Source organism: Amphiprion ocellaris, chromosome 15, assembly GCF_022539595.1.
Source record: "Amphiprion ocellaris isolate individual 3 ecotype Okinawa chromosome 15, ASM2253959v1, whole genome shotgun sequence".
Lineage (NCBI taxonomy): Eukaryota > Metazoa > Chordata > Actinopteri > Pomacentridae > Amphiprion > Amphiprion ocellaris.
Genome location: NC_072780.1, coordinates 23,027,159 through 23,044,152, shown reverse-complemented (window position 1 = coordinate 23,044,152; position 16,994 = coordinate 23,027,159). Strand labels below are relative to the sequence as shown.

General features: G+C 38.7%; 1 protein-coding gene across 4 annotated transcripts in view; it reads left to right on the top strand.

Moving 5' to 3' along the window:
- The window catches only part of si:dkey-240h12.4 (death-associated protein kinase 2), a 28,432-nt gene extending 11,850 nt beyond the window's left edge, over positions 1-16,582 (top strand). For 3 of the 4 annotated variants that reach the window (XM_023294696.3, XM_023294703.3, XM_023294688.3), the window contains 10 exons: positions 1,629-1,850; positions 2,569-2,707; positions 3,362-3,491; positions 6,143-6,191; positions 6,428-6,454; positions 6,726-6,878; positions 9,509-9,554; positions 9,686-9,775; positions 10,244-10,327; positions 13,335-16,582. In XM_023294696.3, coding sequence (XP_023150464.1) covers positions 1,629-1,850; positions 2,569-2,707; positions 3,362-3,491; positions 6,143-6,191; positions 6,428-6,454; positions 6,726-6,878; positions 9,509-9,554; positions 9,686-9,775; positions 10,244-10,327; positions 13,335-13,415 — 1,021 coding nt within the window. In that variant the 3' untranslated portion in view covers positions 13,416-16,582. The remainder of the gene's footprint in view (positions 1-1,628; positions 1,851-2,568; positions 2,708-3,361; positions 3,492-6,142; positions 6,192-6,427; positions 6,455-6,725; positions 6,879-9,508; positions 9,555-9,685; positions 9,776-10,243; positions 10,328-13,334) is intronic. The other variant, XM_055017828.1, reaches the window with a different exon arrangement.
- The last annotated feature ends 412 nt before the right edge of the window (positions 16,583-16,994 follow it).

Here is a 16,994-nt window from a genome sequence, read left to right as displayed (position 1 = left end):
ACATCTGGATCTGATACAAGACTTAGAAGATAGCACCTTTTGTTTGAACTCGCCCATTTTTCATGTGAGCTAAAGTATTGGAACATGTGACTGACATGTGACTGGTGCGTCCTATTAAATTGATTATTCAAACAATAAATAGTGTTCAATGTCTAATTCAGTTTCAGATTTGGGTTTTGCCTGTGCAGACTGCATCTGTAGTTAGAGGTGTAACCAACATGAAAACCAAAGAGCTGTGTATGGGTGAAAAACAAATGATTGTGAAGCTGAAAGAAGATAGAAAATCAATCACGCCATTACACAAACATTGGCCATAGCCAGTATAACCATTTGGAATATCCTGAAGAAAAAAGAAACCATTGGTGTACTAAGTAGTAGACATCAAACAGGTAGACCAAGGAAAAGAGCAGCAGTTGACAACAGAAACATTGTGAGAGCTGTAAAGAAAGACCCTAAAACAACTGAAAGAGGCTGTGGTGAAAGCCTGGAAAAGAATCACAGAATGAATGAATGCCAAAATTTGGTGATGTCATTGGGTCATAGGCGTCATTCAGTTATTGCAAGCAAATGATTTGCAACTAAATATTAAGTTTTATTCACTTTAATCCATTTTAAATTTATCTGTTCCAGTACTTTTGCCCACCTACAAATTTGTTGTACCGTTACAAATAATGCTATCTTCTAGCTGTGTATCAGATCCTGGAAATAAAAGCTGAAATGTTGATCTCTTGTCTCATATTCATCTTCTGATGTCACACCTAAATGTTTTCAGCCTACATTTGGACGGGAATGTATGTAACTTTTATCATATGAATCTCCATTTCTGCTTGGATTGTAGATGGTAAACTTGGAATACGGTATCAATAGCATGAAATCATGGACCTGACCGTACCTTTGCCATCAGTTCAGGCTGATACTGGGGGTGTAATGGTGTGAGAAATGTTTTCTTGGCATACTTTGCACCTCTTACCAAAAACTGTGATTTGAATGCAACAGCCTATCTGTGTATTGTAGCTGACCATATACATTCCTTTATCGGCACAGTTTAATATCTTGTAATAACTACTTTAAGGCCAGGCACCAAAAGCAAAACTAATAACTGGCTGTCTATTCATACTGTAGATGGATTTCAGGAACACTTCATAATTGCAAAGAAAATGCTGCATTATGTTTTCCAAAAAAAACAAAGTATTAAACAAAGTACAGGTCAAGTGAGTTATTAAGATGTTTCAGCTGTTGTCAAGGAAAACCTACAGAAGTACTGCTGTGGCAGCCTTATTGTCGAAGTATTAGCATCCTAGCATAAAGGATTTTAGTATTTTTGCAGTTTATTTTGCAACAGTAAAAAAGTCATTGATTGAACTCTCCATGACAGTATTTCACGATTTCACAGAAATCCTTGCTTTTATTCTGAAGATCAGGGCCCAGATTAATACAAATGTATGTTCACAAGTAAAACCTGCACAGATATATGTAGACACTCAAGTCTAATTTCTGACACACACTTGATCATGTTTGCATATGACCACTTTCGTCTGCTTCATCAGTCTTTCACTGAACATCATCTTATGCATCTTTTGCATCTGACACTTGGTCTTCACTGTGATTTCTGTCTTTGCCCCATCCAGTGGGCATTTTGGTCAGGTCCGACGGGTTTGTGAGCGAACTTCTGGGACTTGTTGGGCAGCCAAATTCATGAAGCTTCGTAAGAACGCGTGCAGCCGTCTAGGCCTGGAGAGGAGCAGTGTGGAGCGAGAGGTGGAGATCCTCCAGGCTGTACAACATCCAAACATCGTGACTCTTAAAGATGTTTTTGAGAGCCGAGCAGAGGTGGTGCTCATTCTGGAACTGTGAGTTGATGAGAGCGTGTGTGTATTTGTTTTTGTGCGTGTGCTTATGTGTGTGTGTGTGTGTTTTCCAAGACTGATACAGCAACAGATGAGATGCCAGTCAGACAACTCTAACAGCAACACATTTGGGGTCTCACAGCAGGAAAGTCACAGAATAACATTTATGACAATGTTATTAGTGGTACTAGGTTTTGATATGCCAGCCTCTCTACTCTCCCTTGCATAACAACAACAGCTAAGGCAGTTGAACTAACCTTAGAATAGTTTCATAGTCACAGTGAGATGGTTTGTGACTGACAAGAGTGCTATACCTCGTGAGAGCTAAATACTCATCTGCTGTTGTGTGAGAAGTTCGATGTGGCAGCTGTAAGCATGAATATGGCTTAGATAAAGTTAGATAAAGATATCAGGATCCATTCTACAATATCATCAACCTGGACTGGAAAAAGTACATTATTAAAAATTTTAGGTTCCAGCTGATAGAAACTAAACTTCTAATTTAGAAACCTATGTTTAGAGGGGATAGTGACAGAAATTGCAGCAGTTACACTACTGTATACTTGACATCAGTAAGGAGATGTTACACAAATTACACACAAATGATTGAAACACCTTGCTGTTTCATTATCCTGTCAGATGTTTTGCTATCGTTTCCATATCTTGTACAAGGAGTGGAATATGTGAGAATGTCTATATAATCTGTTGTCTAATATCTCAGGGTTAGTGGAGGGGAGCTATTTGACTTCATTGCTGAGAAGGAGAACCTGTTGGAGAGTGAAGCCATTGAGTTCATGAAGCAGATACTGGCAGGACTGGGATTCATGCACAGCAAGAACATTGCTCATTTTGATCTGAAGGTAAAGCTGAACTGATTTTAACTACAGTCAGGAACAAAAGTTTACATACACTTGTAAAGACCATGTATATCATGGTGTTGGAAATGTTTTCGTGGTGCACTTTGCACCTCTTAATACCAACAATCAGGATTTGAATGAAACAGCCTATCAGTGTATTGTGGCTGACCATGTGGATCCCTTTACTGGCACAATTTCCACAGTTTGTCGTGCTCATCACAGAGTCTTCCAAGTGTGTCATATGGGTGCTATTAAATATAGCTCAGAAAAGTCAGCAACTGTAATCAATTGTAATCAATTGGAATAAGGTAAGAGACTACTTAGAAAATTTCATTAGCACATCTTTCTGCAGATTTTGTCATGTTTCCAGAAGGCCTTCAATAAATCTATTGAAGAACCAACTTACATGATTGTTTTATGTGACAAAGATGCATTTGATTCAATCATTCGATCAGAGAAAATTAAGAATTGTAGGAGTTATTGGAAACTCAAGACTGCCATGTTATACATTGTTTTTACAAGTGTAAAATTTATAGTGTAAACTTTTTCATGACTCTGTCTCTCTGCTTTTTGTTTAAGTTCTGAAATACATGTTCAAAAGAAATTACATTAAAGTATATGCTTCCTTAACAATGTTTTTTTTTTTTCTCTTTTCAGCCAGAAAACATCATGCTTTCAGACAAAGTGTCATCACATCCCAATGTCAAACTCATCGACTTTGGCCTAGCCTACTTTTTCAATCAGGGGGAGGAGTACAGGAGTACAAGTGGAACACCACAATACATTGGTGAGGATCAATAGTATATGACATAATGTTTTTGTTTTAGTCTGTGAAGATGCCACAAGTTGCAGGTGTAGCTTCATGAAAGAGCTCCAAGTAAGATTTTCAAAGAGTTTGAGTTGCAGCAAAGAGATGTGTAGCCATTCAGTGATAATGTGTAACAGATAAACAGATTATAACAGATGTTACAACCCCGGCTCAGGGGGGAAGGGAAGCAACATAAACAGTTGTAGTTGGTAAAAATCAAATTATTTATTATAGAAAAGTTTGAACAAAAATGTGCAAGATATTATACAAATGAGGCAAAACTAAGGAAGAGGGCTGGTGGGTGCTGCTCAAATTAAAGAAAACAGCAAAACACAAGAAGAGTTCTCATAAGGAGAACTTAACACTACACTACAATACAATCACTGTGGACAAAAGAAAAAATCAAACAAAAAGGCTCACTACCTGGGAACTGGCACAAAACAAAAACTACATGGGAGTCAGCACCCCTAACCCTGGTGAAAACTAGACAAAAGAAAACTACCTGTAATGAAATGAAATGTTGCTGTATCAGTTTTTAACACTAATCCTGGCCCAATTCCTACCACACAGTCTATCTTGCCTCAACCACACAGATCACACAGAATGGCACGCTAGAAGTCAGCTGCCTCGTTCAGTTGAACTGCCAACTCTTTTAAAAGAGTTGGCAGTTTTTGGTTGGTCAGCCTGGTGAGCGCTGCACCAATCGCAGGACTCCTGGTTGCAGTCACGCCTCTGCCGTCGTGGTCCAACCAGGGAGTGGGGATCACACAGCCCTATTTGCATAGCCACAACGTATAGTTAAAACACACACACAGGGTAGGAGGCGCTGGCCGTAACACAGATAAACTACTCAAAATTTACAAATAAACACTTCTGACATTTCAACAAATATTCAGTGACCAATATAGCTACCATTCTTTTCAATAACTGTCATGAGTCTTCTATCCATGGAATCTATTAGTTTCGTGATCTGTTGATGAACAACTTTTTGTGCAGCAGCAACCGCAGCCTCCCAAACGCTGTTCAAAGAGGTATATTGTCTTTCCTCTCTGTAGATCTTACATTTACAAAGGGCCCACAAGTTCTCACTAGGGTTTAGGTCAGTTGAGGATGTCATTATTCTTTCATCTCTAAAGCCTTTGCTGGCTTGTCACAGAGTGGAGTACTTGGATGCATGTGGTGGAGCATTGTCCTGCATAGAAATCACAGCCTTCTTGAATGATGTAGACTTTTTCCTTCACCACTGCTTGAAGAAAATGTCTTCTAAAAACTGGCAGTAGATTTGGGAATTGATTTTAAGTCTGTCTTCAACCCACAAAGGTCCAACTAGCTCATCCTTAATAATAGCATACCAGAACTCCATCTCCACCTTGCTGGCGTCTGACTAGAAGTGCCAGATACTCTCAAATATTATTACAGTTAGTTAATTTAGTTAATAGGACAGAACTGAGCTTTTCTGAAGAAATTGCCTTATAGTAAATTGAGAGGGAGAGAGTGGACAGCTCAGCCATAGCTGGTTATCTCCATCCTAACCTGATTCAGGGAGTCGAAAACCCAGTACAGAGTCCAAATCCCCAATAAAAGCTCTGCTTTATTGAGGGGGAGTAGAAAAGTCCCATCTCCAATCAGGTCTACGGAAGTCCTTTATCCATTTGGGTAAAATAAGAATATTCCATTTTCATTCATCCACTAGAGTACGTTAAGAAGGTCCTTGGTGTTCTTTAAGTCCAACCGAGTGAAACAAATAAAATAATCCATATCCATCCTTACTGCCCAATAGAACAAAGATATTCCATTATTTCCCTCAGGCTGAGCAAGGAAAACATTCTATTACTCCTGTCAAGTAGAATTGTAGACCGAATGGGGCTTCTCTTTTCGCAAAGTATAATCCTCTGTTCTGGATACAATCAGATCTATACAGTGATGTGACAAAATAGGTTACTCTACACTTGTGGGTACTTTTTGTGCCACCAAAACAGCCCTGTGGTATATAGCACAAACATGTTAGCATAATATCTAGAATGATATATGTATAGTGCCACAAAATGAGAGCAAAGCCTTCTCAGCAAGTACTTAAGCTGTGAGTGGTAGTATGGATATGAATGATTATTACTACTGTGAAATTCTTTTATAGTAGACAGCATTTATTAGAATAAATGAACATCACTCTTTGTTTTAAAATTATGCAGGGTAGCACAGGGCCTAAGTTTATAGGCCCAAATGTGATGTAATAAACATAGGATGCATTCATCAAAATTTTGTATAACATTTATTTGTTATCAAAAGTCACCTAACAAATAAAGGTGGAAGTCTTGTAGCAATATACCTACAAAGAATTGCGAGCTGAGTCTGCAGCTCTGCTCAGCTTTACAGAGCTTTATCATGACTTTTATATTTTTGTATAGCAATACAACACTACAGTGTCCTTCCCACCATAAACAGACATCCCAGATGCCAATGGCACAAAGACACAATTAGAAACTTGCAGAGGGACATAGTGAAGTATTTAGCAGCTAAAGAGACAAAAAAAAATTCTCCTTAGTTACAGAAGATCTTAAGAAATGTATAAGGGGTGTCTCTAGTGTATTTTTAAATAAAGCAAAAAAATTTCCTCTCTGTCTTCCTTTCAGCCCCTGAGGTGATCAACTGTGAGCCTCTGAGTACAGCAGCAGATATGTGGTGAGTATTCTGCACTGACTGTCATGTCACACAGTGTGAAAGAACAGTGTTCTGAACACCATTCACCATACAAGATTTCAGACAATCTTAGCAACAACAGAATAACAGAGTTCAAATGTCATAGTTACAATAAATGAATGATGGAATGTCCACATTTGTCCTTCATGTGCTATGCAGTAGTGAAAAGGTTTAAACCATGCCACGCTGTGTGTGTCCTGTGTTTCTTGTTCCTCTAGGAGCATCGGCGTAATTACCTACATATTGTAAGTTGTAAGTGTTTGTGTGTTGGGCGGCTTGTGAGTACTTGCAGGCATATATTATTGCACATATTTTGTATGAAAACAGCTGCTTTTGACAATATTTTATAGTATGTGAATTCATCCAACACTCACAATACATTTTGGCATTCTGCTTTAAAATTAACATCCCATTTACCTTCTATTAAGAAACTAAAGGTCAATTTTGACCTGAATGAATGAATTGGTATGTGAACATGCTGTAGTGTCACTCTTGCTGTGTACTCTCTGTCCTCAGATTGAGTGGTTTGTCACCATTCCAAGGTGAGACTAATGAAGAGACCTTGAGGAATATCATTGCCATGAAGTATGACTTTGATGAACGGTATTTCAGCACGACCAGCTCGATGGCGAAAGATTTCATCGAGAAACTCTTGGTGAAAAATCCCAAGTATGTAGCATAGGTACAGTATTTGCTGCAGGCAATTTCATTTAAGATGTACTTCCCCATTAGCTTATTAGGATTTATGAAATAACTACTAGCAAGGTTGTTCAAGTGACCCCAGTGACTAGTGCCTTGCTATTGTGCTTGATGCAATACGCCCATTACGCCGTTTTCAGATATGGCTTGTGCATGTCTGAAAGGGGCTATAGATGGACTTTCAGGAGACTAGATGGCAATGACAAGCAAGGTAGTCACATGAAAAGTATTATAAAAACAGTTCCAGAAAAGTTTTTAAAAGTCACATAACCAAAATGTCTTGTTATGAGAAGTAAAGTGGACAAATCACCATTCATTTTTGATAAATCTCATCAAAATAAAAATTTATATTTGATTAAGAATCCACTAAATGTACAGTTTGACCTTCAGACAAGTAAAACAAATCAGTATTCTTGAACAGATGTTTTTATCTCTTTATTTGTCAGGTCACTGTACCCTGGAAACACAAAATTAAATTTGTCGTCAACGAAACCAAAAAGCCAAGCCTAGTAGGTCTATCTTAGTGGGGAAGCCTTCTGCTCTTCTAATGTTATCAGTGCATAGCAAATATAGCAAATATACCATTAATTAATTGTCATTAGGCTCAAGCCCCCACACAACCCTAATGACGATTAAGCAGCGTATAGATGATGGATGGATAGATATATACACTCACTGGCCATTGTATTAGGTACACCTTGCTAGTAAAAAGTTGGACCCCCTTTTGTCTTCAGAACTGCCTTAATTCTTGGGGACATACTTTCAACAAGGTGTTGAAAACATTCCTCAGAGATTTTGGTCCATATTGACATGATAACATCACGCAGTTGCTGCAGATTTGTTGGCTGCACATCCATGATGCCAATTTCCCGTGCCACCACATTCCAAAGGTGCTCTATTGGATTGAGATCTGATGACTGTGGAGGCCATTGGAGTACAGTGAACTCATTGTCATGTTCAAGAAATCAGTTTGAGATGATTTGAACTTTGTGGCATGGTTCATTATCCTGCTGGAAATAGCCATCAGAAGATGGTACACTGTGGTTATAAAGGGATTGACAAGGCTAGCAACAATACTCAGGCATGATGTGGCATTCAAACCATGCTCAGTTGGTACTAAGGGGCCCAAAGTGTGCCAAGAAAATATCCACCACACCATTTCGCCACCACCACCAGCCGCCGATACAAGACAAGATAGATCCATGCTTTCATGTTGTTTACGTCAAATTGTGACCATCTGAATGTCGCAGCTGAAATGGAGACTCATCAAACCGGGCAATATTGTTCCAATCTTCTGTTGTCCAATTTTGTTGAGCCTGCGCCAATTGTAGCCTCAGTTTCCTGTTCTTAGCTGACAGGAGTGGCACCCGGTGTGGTCTTATGCTGTTGTAGAACATCTTTTTCAAGGTTGGTCGTGTCATGTGTTCAAAGATGGTATTCTCCATTCCTTGGTTGTAACTAGTGATTATTTGAGTTACTGTTGACTTTCTATCATCTCCAGCCAGTCCGCCATTCTCCTCTGACCTCTCATTTTCATCCACACAGCTGCCGCTCATTGGATATTTTCTCTTTTTTGGACCATTCTCTGTAAACCCTAGATATGGTTGTGTGTGAAAATCCCAGTAGATCAGCAGTTTGTGAAATACTCAGACCAGTTCATCTGGAACCAACAACCATGCCACGTTCAATGCCACTTAAATGCCCTGTCTTCCCTATTCTGATGCTTGGTTTGAAGTTCAGCAAGTTGTCTTGACCACGTCTTCATGCTTAAATGCACTGAGTTGCAGCCATGTGATTGGTTGATTAGCTATATGTGTTAACAAGAAATTGAACAGGTGTACCTAATAAAGTGACTGGTGAGTGTATGTACAACATTTGAATGTAAAATTGTAACCATTTAAATCACTGCGAGAACTACCATGTGTTGTGTGCATACATGCACACACATCCAAAGTCTGTTTTTCATGTTGCTGATGTTACTTGTTTTTGCCTCTTTCTTTTTTAATTGTGTATTTGCTCTACACTGATAACATTTTGGCCACCCCTGCCTAATATGCTGCCGCTGTCAGATCTGCCTATATTTTTGTACTCATGGAGGCTGCTTGTATGTATGGAAGGAACAACTCTGTTCATGTTGCGCCAGTTTCAAACCTTTTTAGATTTGGACAGCACTTTATTACTCTGCCACTAACTACTACAAATAATAACAACTCTTATTTGCTGTTCATCTGCTTGTGTATTCTATAGTTGCCCTAAGTGTGAAAAAAATAACAATATTTAAGTAAACGTAGCATTTTAGAAAACATGACAGCAAAACAAAAAGCATAATGACATTTTAGAAAACATAACAACAACAACAACACATTAAATATCAAAACAGAAAACAGCATTTGGTTGAGCACCACAACAAACCAGAAAACACAACATCTTACAAAAGAAAAAACTCAGAGACTTTTCCATTTACCGGTAATCAGTTTAGTTGACTTAATTTGTAGTCAAAATGGCAAAATGCGCATGTACATAGACTATTACAGTTTATTATGATATATTCCTGTTTGGCTGATTTGTTATTGCTTCTTCTCTGTTGATGTTTTTTGTAGTGACAGAATGACAGCTGAGGAATGTCTGCTTCATCCATGGATTAAGGTTACTACAACTTCTCCGTCATTTTATAACCCACAAACATGTTTCATTTGCTTACTACGTCATGCTGCTGAGTGTTACTGTGCGCTGCCTATTATCAGTACATTATTTTCATTGCAGTCATTTGTTTTCAGCCTATCACACGCAAACAGGTGACCAATAGGAATCGATCCTCAATAAACATGAAGACCTTTAAGAAGTTCAACGCCAGAAGGAAATGGAAAGTGAGTCTGGATATGTATGCTGAAATCTGAATTTTTTAAAATATATTTTGGGTCATTTTGTGCTTTTGCTTCCTGTGTTATAGACAGTGAAATAGATGATGGATGGATGGATGTTGTAAATTTTATTATTCATGAGTTGTTGCAAAGAACGGCATTATTCCCAGTTTTAGTTATTCTCATCTGTGCATCTGTATTGCTGCAGTTGTCTAGGCAGTGTGTGAAATACTTGACCAGTGAAAGGGTTGCATGTTGTAAGCAATGCTTAAAAAATAAAATTGTGAGATAGCATTTTTTTCCTTTACCTATATGAAGTTAAAGGGTCCTAATCATGGTCTAGCTACCTGCATATATATGACCTGTTTACACAATTTAATAATAGAAATATCACAGTGGATGATACTGAGCTGATGTGATGTAATCCATGGATGGAGATAAAACATTCTTTGATACTCCTCTGACCCCCTTCAGATGTCCTTCAACATGGTGTCATTATGTAACCGACTGGTAAATTTGAAATTGTGCAAGGTCAACCCAGAAGAAGATCCTCTACAGGTGAGGTGACTTTGTTTTGCTCAGTTCACATACTGTATATGAAAATGAAATCATCAGTTTTTTTTTTTTAAATTGTTGTTTTTGTAGAAAAAATATTTCAATTATAAAATAATCCCAGTGATAAATTAATGGAAAAACGAACATAAAATGTTTTAAACTTATTGGGCCACCATGTGCCACCAGTACTGCTTCAATGAACTGTTGCTATAATTTTTTGGAACTTTACTGGAGGATGGAACACCATTCCACCAAAGATATTACCTTGTTGGTGTTTTGATAATGGGGGTAGAGAGCGTGTTGTTCCAAAATCTGCCATAGATGTTCAGAAGGAGTGGGGTCTGTTGACTGAAGATTGCAATTCCCGTCTTGTCATGGTGCCTGCTAGTCTCCTTCCAACTCCTGCATTGGCAAGCTGTCTGCCAGCTAGCTACCACAATGTATTCTTTCTGGTGAATCCGCCCAGTCTTTGACAGCCTCCAGAGGATGAGAAGGTCTCCAATAATGTAGAGAATCCCAGTCACCCTTTATCTACCTATCATCCAGCTGTATTTCCGCCTGTCCCCTAGACCTAGTTGTAAGACTGGACAGTCAGTTCTACACCCCTGTCAGTTCCAGTTCCAGAGTCTCCCAGCACACCAGCCAGATAATCTCCAGTCAGCAAGTCTCCCTAGCACCCTGGAGGTCCTTGTCCTGCAGCAAAATATCATGGAGGTCCTGATCCTGTGGCTGAAAGTCTAGGAAGTCCCAATACCACAGCTGAGCATCATGAGGTCCCGGCCCCACAGTCAAGTGTAGTGGGGGTCATGGTCCTGCCATTGAGCATTATGGAGGACCTGTTCCCACAGCCGAGCATCATGGAGGCCCTGCTCAAACAGCCAAGCATCTTGGCTGACTTCTCACCTGTGACTTCTAACCCTAACCCTATCCCTCCAGTCAATGCTTTGTCTGTTCCTATGTCTGAGAGGACCACCCTCTCATCTATTCCTGTGCCTAAGAGAGCCACCGTCTCTTCTGTTCCTGTGTCTGAGAGGGCTGTCTTCTGTTTTGTTGTGGAGTGTGCACCTGGTCAACCAATGCCAAGAGCCCTGCTATGGTTAGCTGACACAACAACAAATCCTGAGTCAGTTGACATTTCCCCTTCTCCTAACCGGCCTCTTAAGGGGTTAAGTCTCCAACACCGGCCCCCTGCCAGGCCTCCAGAGGTTATTGTTGTTTATTGTTGTTATTTACCTGTACTGTATGGAGATATTTCATTATATGCAAATCACTACAAAACCAACAAACACCAACACAACTATGGCCTCAGTAATGATTAGGGCTATGTACTAAAAGCTGATGGGTCGAACCAGGGTGGTGATTGACCGTTGAGAAACAGTGAAATCTGAGGTGAACATTTCAAGGACAACCCTAAGAGTCAAATCCAAACTTCAAACATGTCAAGTGACTTGAAACAGTTACGTGTATGTCAGGTATTTCATAGTAGACAATGCCATGAATTATTTTTACCAAATACAATTTGTTTATTCATTCACATTAAAAAAGGTTACAAGAGCAGGGCAGTCATTCAGATATTGTCAGCATCATATTCATCTGTCAATTGTTGATTTTTAAATTCCCCAAATTATGCTCCCATGACGCTGATGCATTTGAAAACATTAATGTGGTGGAAATTGTCACTGAAACTAATGACAATGGATGTTTTGATGCCAGATAGTCCATGTGAGAGTAGTAACAAAGAGCAGAACCCTTGTTTTAAATTTACTCTGGCATGGTCACACATGAAGTCTTTGCAGTAGGCTTAAATTATAGTTCATATATTCATTCAGAATTGTTTCTACAATGTAGAGCAATAGTGAAGACACTCTGTCAGATTGATCGGAACACTGTTCACGACAATGTACAGACTGTATTAACTTAAAATTCAATACACATTGTGAAACAATGTGATGAGAAGGTACAGATGGCATATGCAATGTTCCTCGACATTAGGGTTAGGGTGACAACAACAGGAACAGTTGAGGGCTCAGCCAGAACAAGAATAGAGGAGGTCTTAACTGGAACAGGAACAGATGAGTGTTGACCATGTAACTCGGCTGCTAATCCCAGACCTTCACAATGCTCGGCTACGAGACAAAGACTGGGACCTCAGAGGTGCTGCAGGGTGGTGAAGTCAAGGCGCATGAGAGCTGGGGAGTGGTGTGGTATGTCAATGGGAGCCATGCTTCCCTCTGGTAGTTTCCGAGAATCGAGGATGCAGATCAGGCAGGAAACGAGCTGGCTCAGTGTGAGCCTACAGAAAAATTGCCTGGAACCAAGCAATCAAGCTACTTGCTTGACCTGGGGACAGGCTGGAAGCTAACAGGCCAAAGGCTGGTTAACTCTGAGGTAGGCTAGAAATTAGCAGGCTGGTGGCTGGCTGAATCTGGTGCCGGCAGATTAGTAGTGACAAGCTGACTCTTAAATGAGGGTTTTTGGTAAATCAAAACAGTCCTCATCCTCTGATGAGGTATTGCAGAGTCCATTGTTTTGATCAGTATGCACTGTCACCCGGTTAGCAGGGAAGGCTTCAAATGCAGACGTCACAGACAGGCAAGTGTAAGAATAAAATGTTTTTTTATCGAACCTACTCCAAAGATAGCAACAGAGGATGATGAGGAAACAAACAATGCACTGGTACAGGAAAAAAAATCTAAGCTAAAGGTCCAAGTGAATGTCAAGTGACTAATCCAGAGAAAACAAACAAACAAAAAATCCAAAAGCAAAAAGACAGATCTAGTAAACACAAGAAGCACATGGAGCTGATGAAAGAAGTCAGGCTGGAACACATGAGGTAGGTGAACATGAGGGCGAACAGGAGACAAAAGAGGGGGGCATAATACTGTCCTGTACAACATATAGCATATTAGTTTAGATGGTCTAACTGAAATACACATTGTATTCTTTAAGACACAGTTGTGCAAACAAATGAAAAATGTTCAAATCCAACTGTAATGATGTTTTTCTGCAGAGACAATGTGAAAGTGATGTGGAGGACACAGAGAGCAAGCCTGCCTCTCTGCTGCGTCGAAGACTCAGCAGCAGCTCATAGAATCAGAATAGACTGCCTGGTCTGAGCCGTTTCTTTAATGAAAGATCTTCAGAAGATGTTGGTGGTGGAATCTTTGGATGGTTTGGTGTTTAGGACACTTTTAAATGTAAGAGTGTATTTGGATGGGTAATGATTTGGAAAAACTCTGTATAGAACTATATTTCTTAATATTCTTTATATTCACTAGTTTGTATCTCTACTGAAACGCAAAACTCATTTTGTCTGTCGTTAATGACTTTTACATTGACCATGTTTTTAATGTCACCCAAATGCAAATGCTTGATTTGTTATCTTTCTATAAAATACTGTCAGTCCAAATATATTTTCAGCTGCTGTTAAGTTGTTCTTAAAAGCTAAAGTTGGCAGATTTATGGAACAGAGGGGGCACACACACACACACACACACACACACACACACACACACACACACACACACACACACACACACACACACACACACACACACACAACAACAACAACGTGAAAATATAGCTCTCTTCCTGCAGTTCTGTCTCTGCCCTCTTGTATTCCTTGCTACCAGATGAACACAGAAATATATATATGCTTCACACACTAACTTAGTTACCTGAAACTACATTACTTTAAACAGCAACCTGTACAGTGTAGGCCTAGCATTCATTCATTTTTATTTATCATATTGTAACTATGATCCCGGTGCCATTATATAGAGGCAAATCTATGAGAATTACCAACTGGCCAAATTCTCCTGTTATGGGTGGAATTTTCTAAAGCTTGCAAACAGAGTCATGAGGAGGTGCCAAAGTCAAGCTTCCCTTCACACCAATTGAATTACCATACGTGTAATTTTTTTTTCCAATGATCGGGAAAAAGTTCAGCCTAAAGTAAAGATTTAGTTATTGCACTTACTGTCACTCCAAATTTCCAAATTGCTCTTAATCCTCTAATTCCCCTCTCAATAAGTGACAAACAATCTCACCTGAAGGTCCTTGTGCATGAGGTTTGAACTGTTACTCCTTCATGAGTGCATGTTTAGTTGTAATGTAGACTCTGTCAGCAGCACCTCCCAGTCTATTCATCATGAGTCAAGTTATCCCTGGACTCATGAGGACTGTTTTTCATTATCACTGCACTTTTGTTGAGTAACCTTGCTGTCCATGTATGTTATAATTTGTATTGCTGTCGGATTTCATAACACTTAAAGAATCAGATCTATTTTGAAATTCTGCTAAAGCTCTCATGTAGTCTCTTTCCTTTTCAGTGATATGTGCTGAGTTCAACCTGTATTTGTCTGTTAACCACTGATTTTTTTCTGATTATCTCTTATTCAGTTGATTTACACTGAGTCATAGTTTGATGCTGTAGTAGGATAAGATGAGCTTTTCATTAGAAATCCAAAGAAATGAGATGCTAGAGAGGTAATTGAGGTATTTTTATCTTGAAAACAGGGATATTTATTATTCTGTGGCTTTGTAAACAAACTTAGGTTTTTTTCTTCATCACTCAGTTGAATTAAAAAAACAGACACAACCTTCAATTGAAGGCAAATTGATACCAAAGCATTCCATTAAATGAGTCAGAATATCAATTTCATTAGATACACTTTGCTATTTATTTGGAAGTCTAATTAACCATTCAATCTATACCTACAGCAAGATTTACCCTAACAATAACTAAAGAGAGTACAAAGCACCACATTTCTCATGTTTAAGTGAGAATGTTTTTTTTTTATCAGTTAAGAAAGCTTTCTTCAATGAATTGTCATTATGAAATTAAAACAGAAAACTTTCAACAAAAGAATTTCTGTTAGTTAGAACCAACTTACTAATAGCTAATAAGGTTACTACTCCACTTATACTTCGAAGTGCATATGCAGTACAGTCTTCTAGGATCATAGGGTAGCTATCCATCTCTCTGTCTCTGGACCTAAAGAAGAAACAGGATATTGACCTACATGCTTTTCAAATCCACATTAAAATGAGAAATTCCAGGACAAAGCAAATGTAAAGAAATTCATTTGTTCCTAGGGCATGTTATGCACCTAAAAAACATAAAGTTCTCTGCATCATGATGTTAGTTCATTGGCTTGCCTTATATAATAGCTTACTATTGAATGCAAGGGAACATACAATTTCTAATCCACATTGTAGATATCAAAAGATGCTCCACAAATTGTGCATTTGTGTCATTCAAACTGAGCTTTACGTTGAAAGGAACACAGTCAACCAGTGGGCTGTACTATGAAGCCAAATTATTGGGTTAGCGAGGTATACTGAGCCTAAAATCTGAGTTTTTAGTATCACGAAGGTGGCTTTCTTTTTACCTGGTTAGATCTTCATGGTAACTTATGCTGTGGAGGTGACCTGGTCCAGAGCAGGGTATGTTCAGAGTTTAGGATTTTGATCAGCTGTAAGAAGAGTCTCCATTTAACCAAACAGTTTCCTGATGATTCTTGAGCGATACAGATCCTCAGCTGAGGGAATATGATGTATGCGCAATCCTGTTCAGCTGTATGTTACTAAAGCCACTGAATGAAGCTGTGTAGTTACAGTGTTGCACACTGTATGCACCGCGTTGCCATGGGAACCCCACATGTATTTAGTTGGTGATGCAGAAATCAAATAAATGTTTAAATTTGGTCCTAATTTGCTGTCAGGTCCATTTACATGCTGGTACTGCAACTGATAGAACAGGTTTTAGAAAATTGGTTATTCTACTGGTATTTATTCCAGAGAATATTAAATTAGTAACATCAATTTCATTTTGACTTGGTCCCAAATTAAAGTGATATCCTGCATTATGGCACAGTGTCAGACCTAAGTACACTTTAATATAATATTGGGTTTAAATATATGAAATTTAAAGTTTAACAACTTTAATGTGCAGCTGTCAGAAATAATCAGCTGCATTGATCACGAAAATTAATACATTCAGACACATTTAACAGTTTTCTACCAGCATTCCTGTCTTCCATCATTTCCAGCAGCAGAACTTTTTATTCACAACTTTAACTTTCAGTTTTTGCTTTTTTATTTTGGATTTATTTCAGTCTGTTTTATTGGCAGCATTTTCTAACTTCCATCCAAAGTCGTTAATTTTGGCCTTCAATTTTCCGCTTGGTTTTGTGTTTAATTTTAAGATTGTCTTTGTTGCAAATAAACAATAAAGTTACATTTACAATTATTAAATTACTAGTGTGTTATTTATGTAATATCTGATGCTTTGTAATATAACAAACAGTAATAAATTTGTGGTGATCTATTCCCTGTTTTGTCCTAGTAGATCCTGGAAATATTGGTCTCAAATTGACTGAGAACAGATCTTACACATGCACATGTTAGCCTAGTCCTAAAACATGCCATTCTTTAGTGTCCATGCAACTGTTGCAAGGAGGAGTGGGTAGTCTGACGAGGTATGTGGTGGGCAAACATTATGCTGGTAAAAAAAAAAAAAAATGAAGTGCTGGAAACACAGGAGGCTGTTTATTTGTGGTAGACTGTCACATTAGACACCAAAAAGGAAAAAATAACAAAATAGAAAGGAAGAAAACTTTCAAACAACTGCTTCCAAAAGGTAGCAGTGCTGAATTGTGCTGGCTTC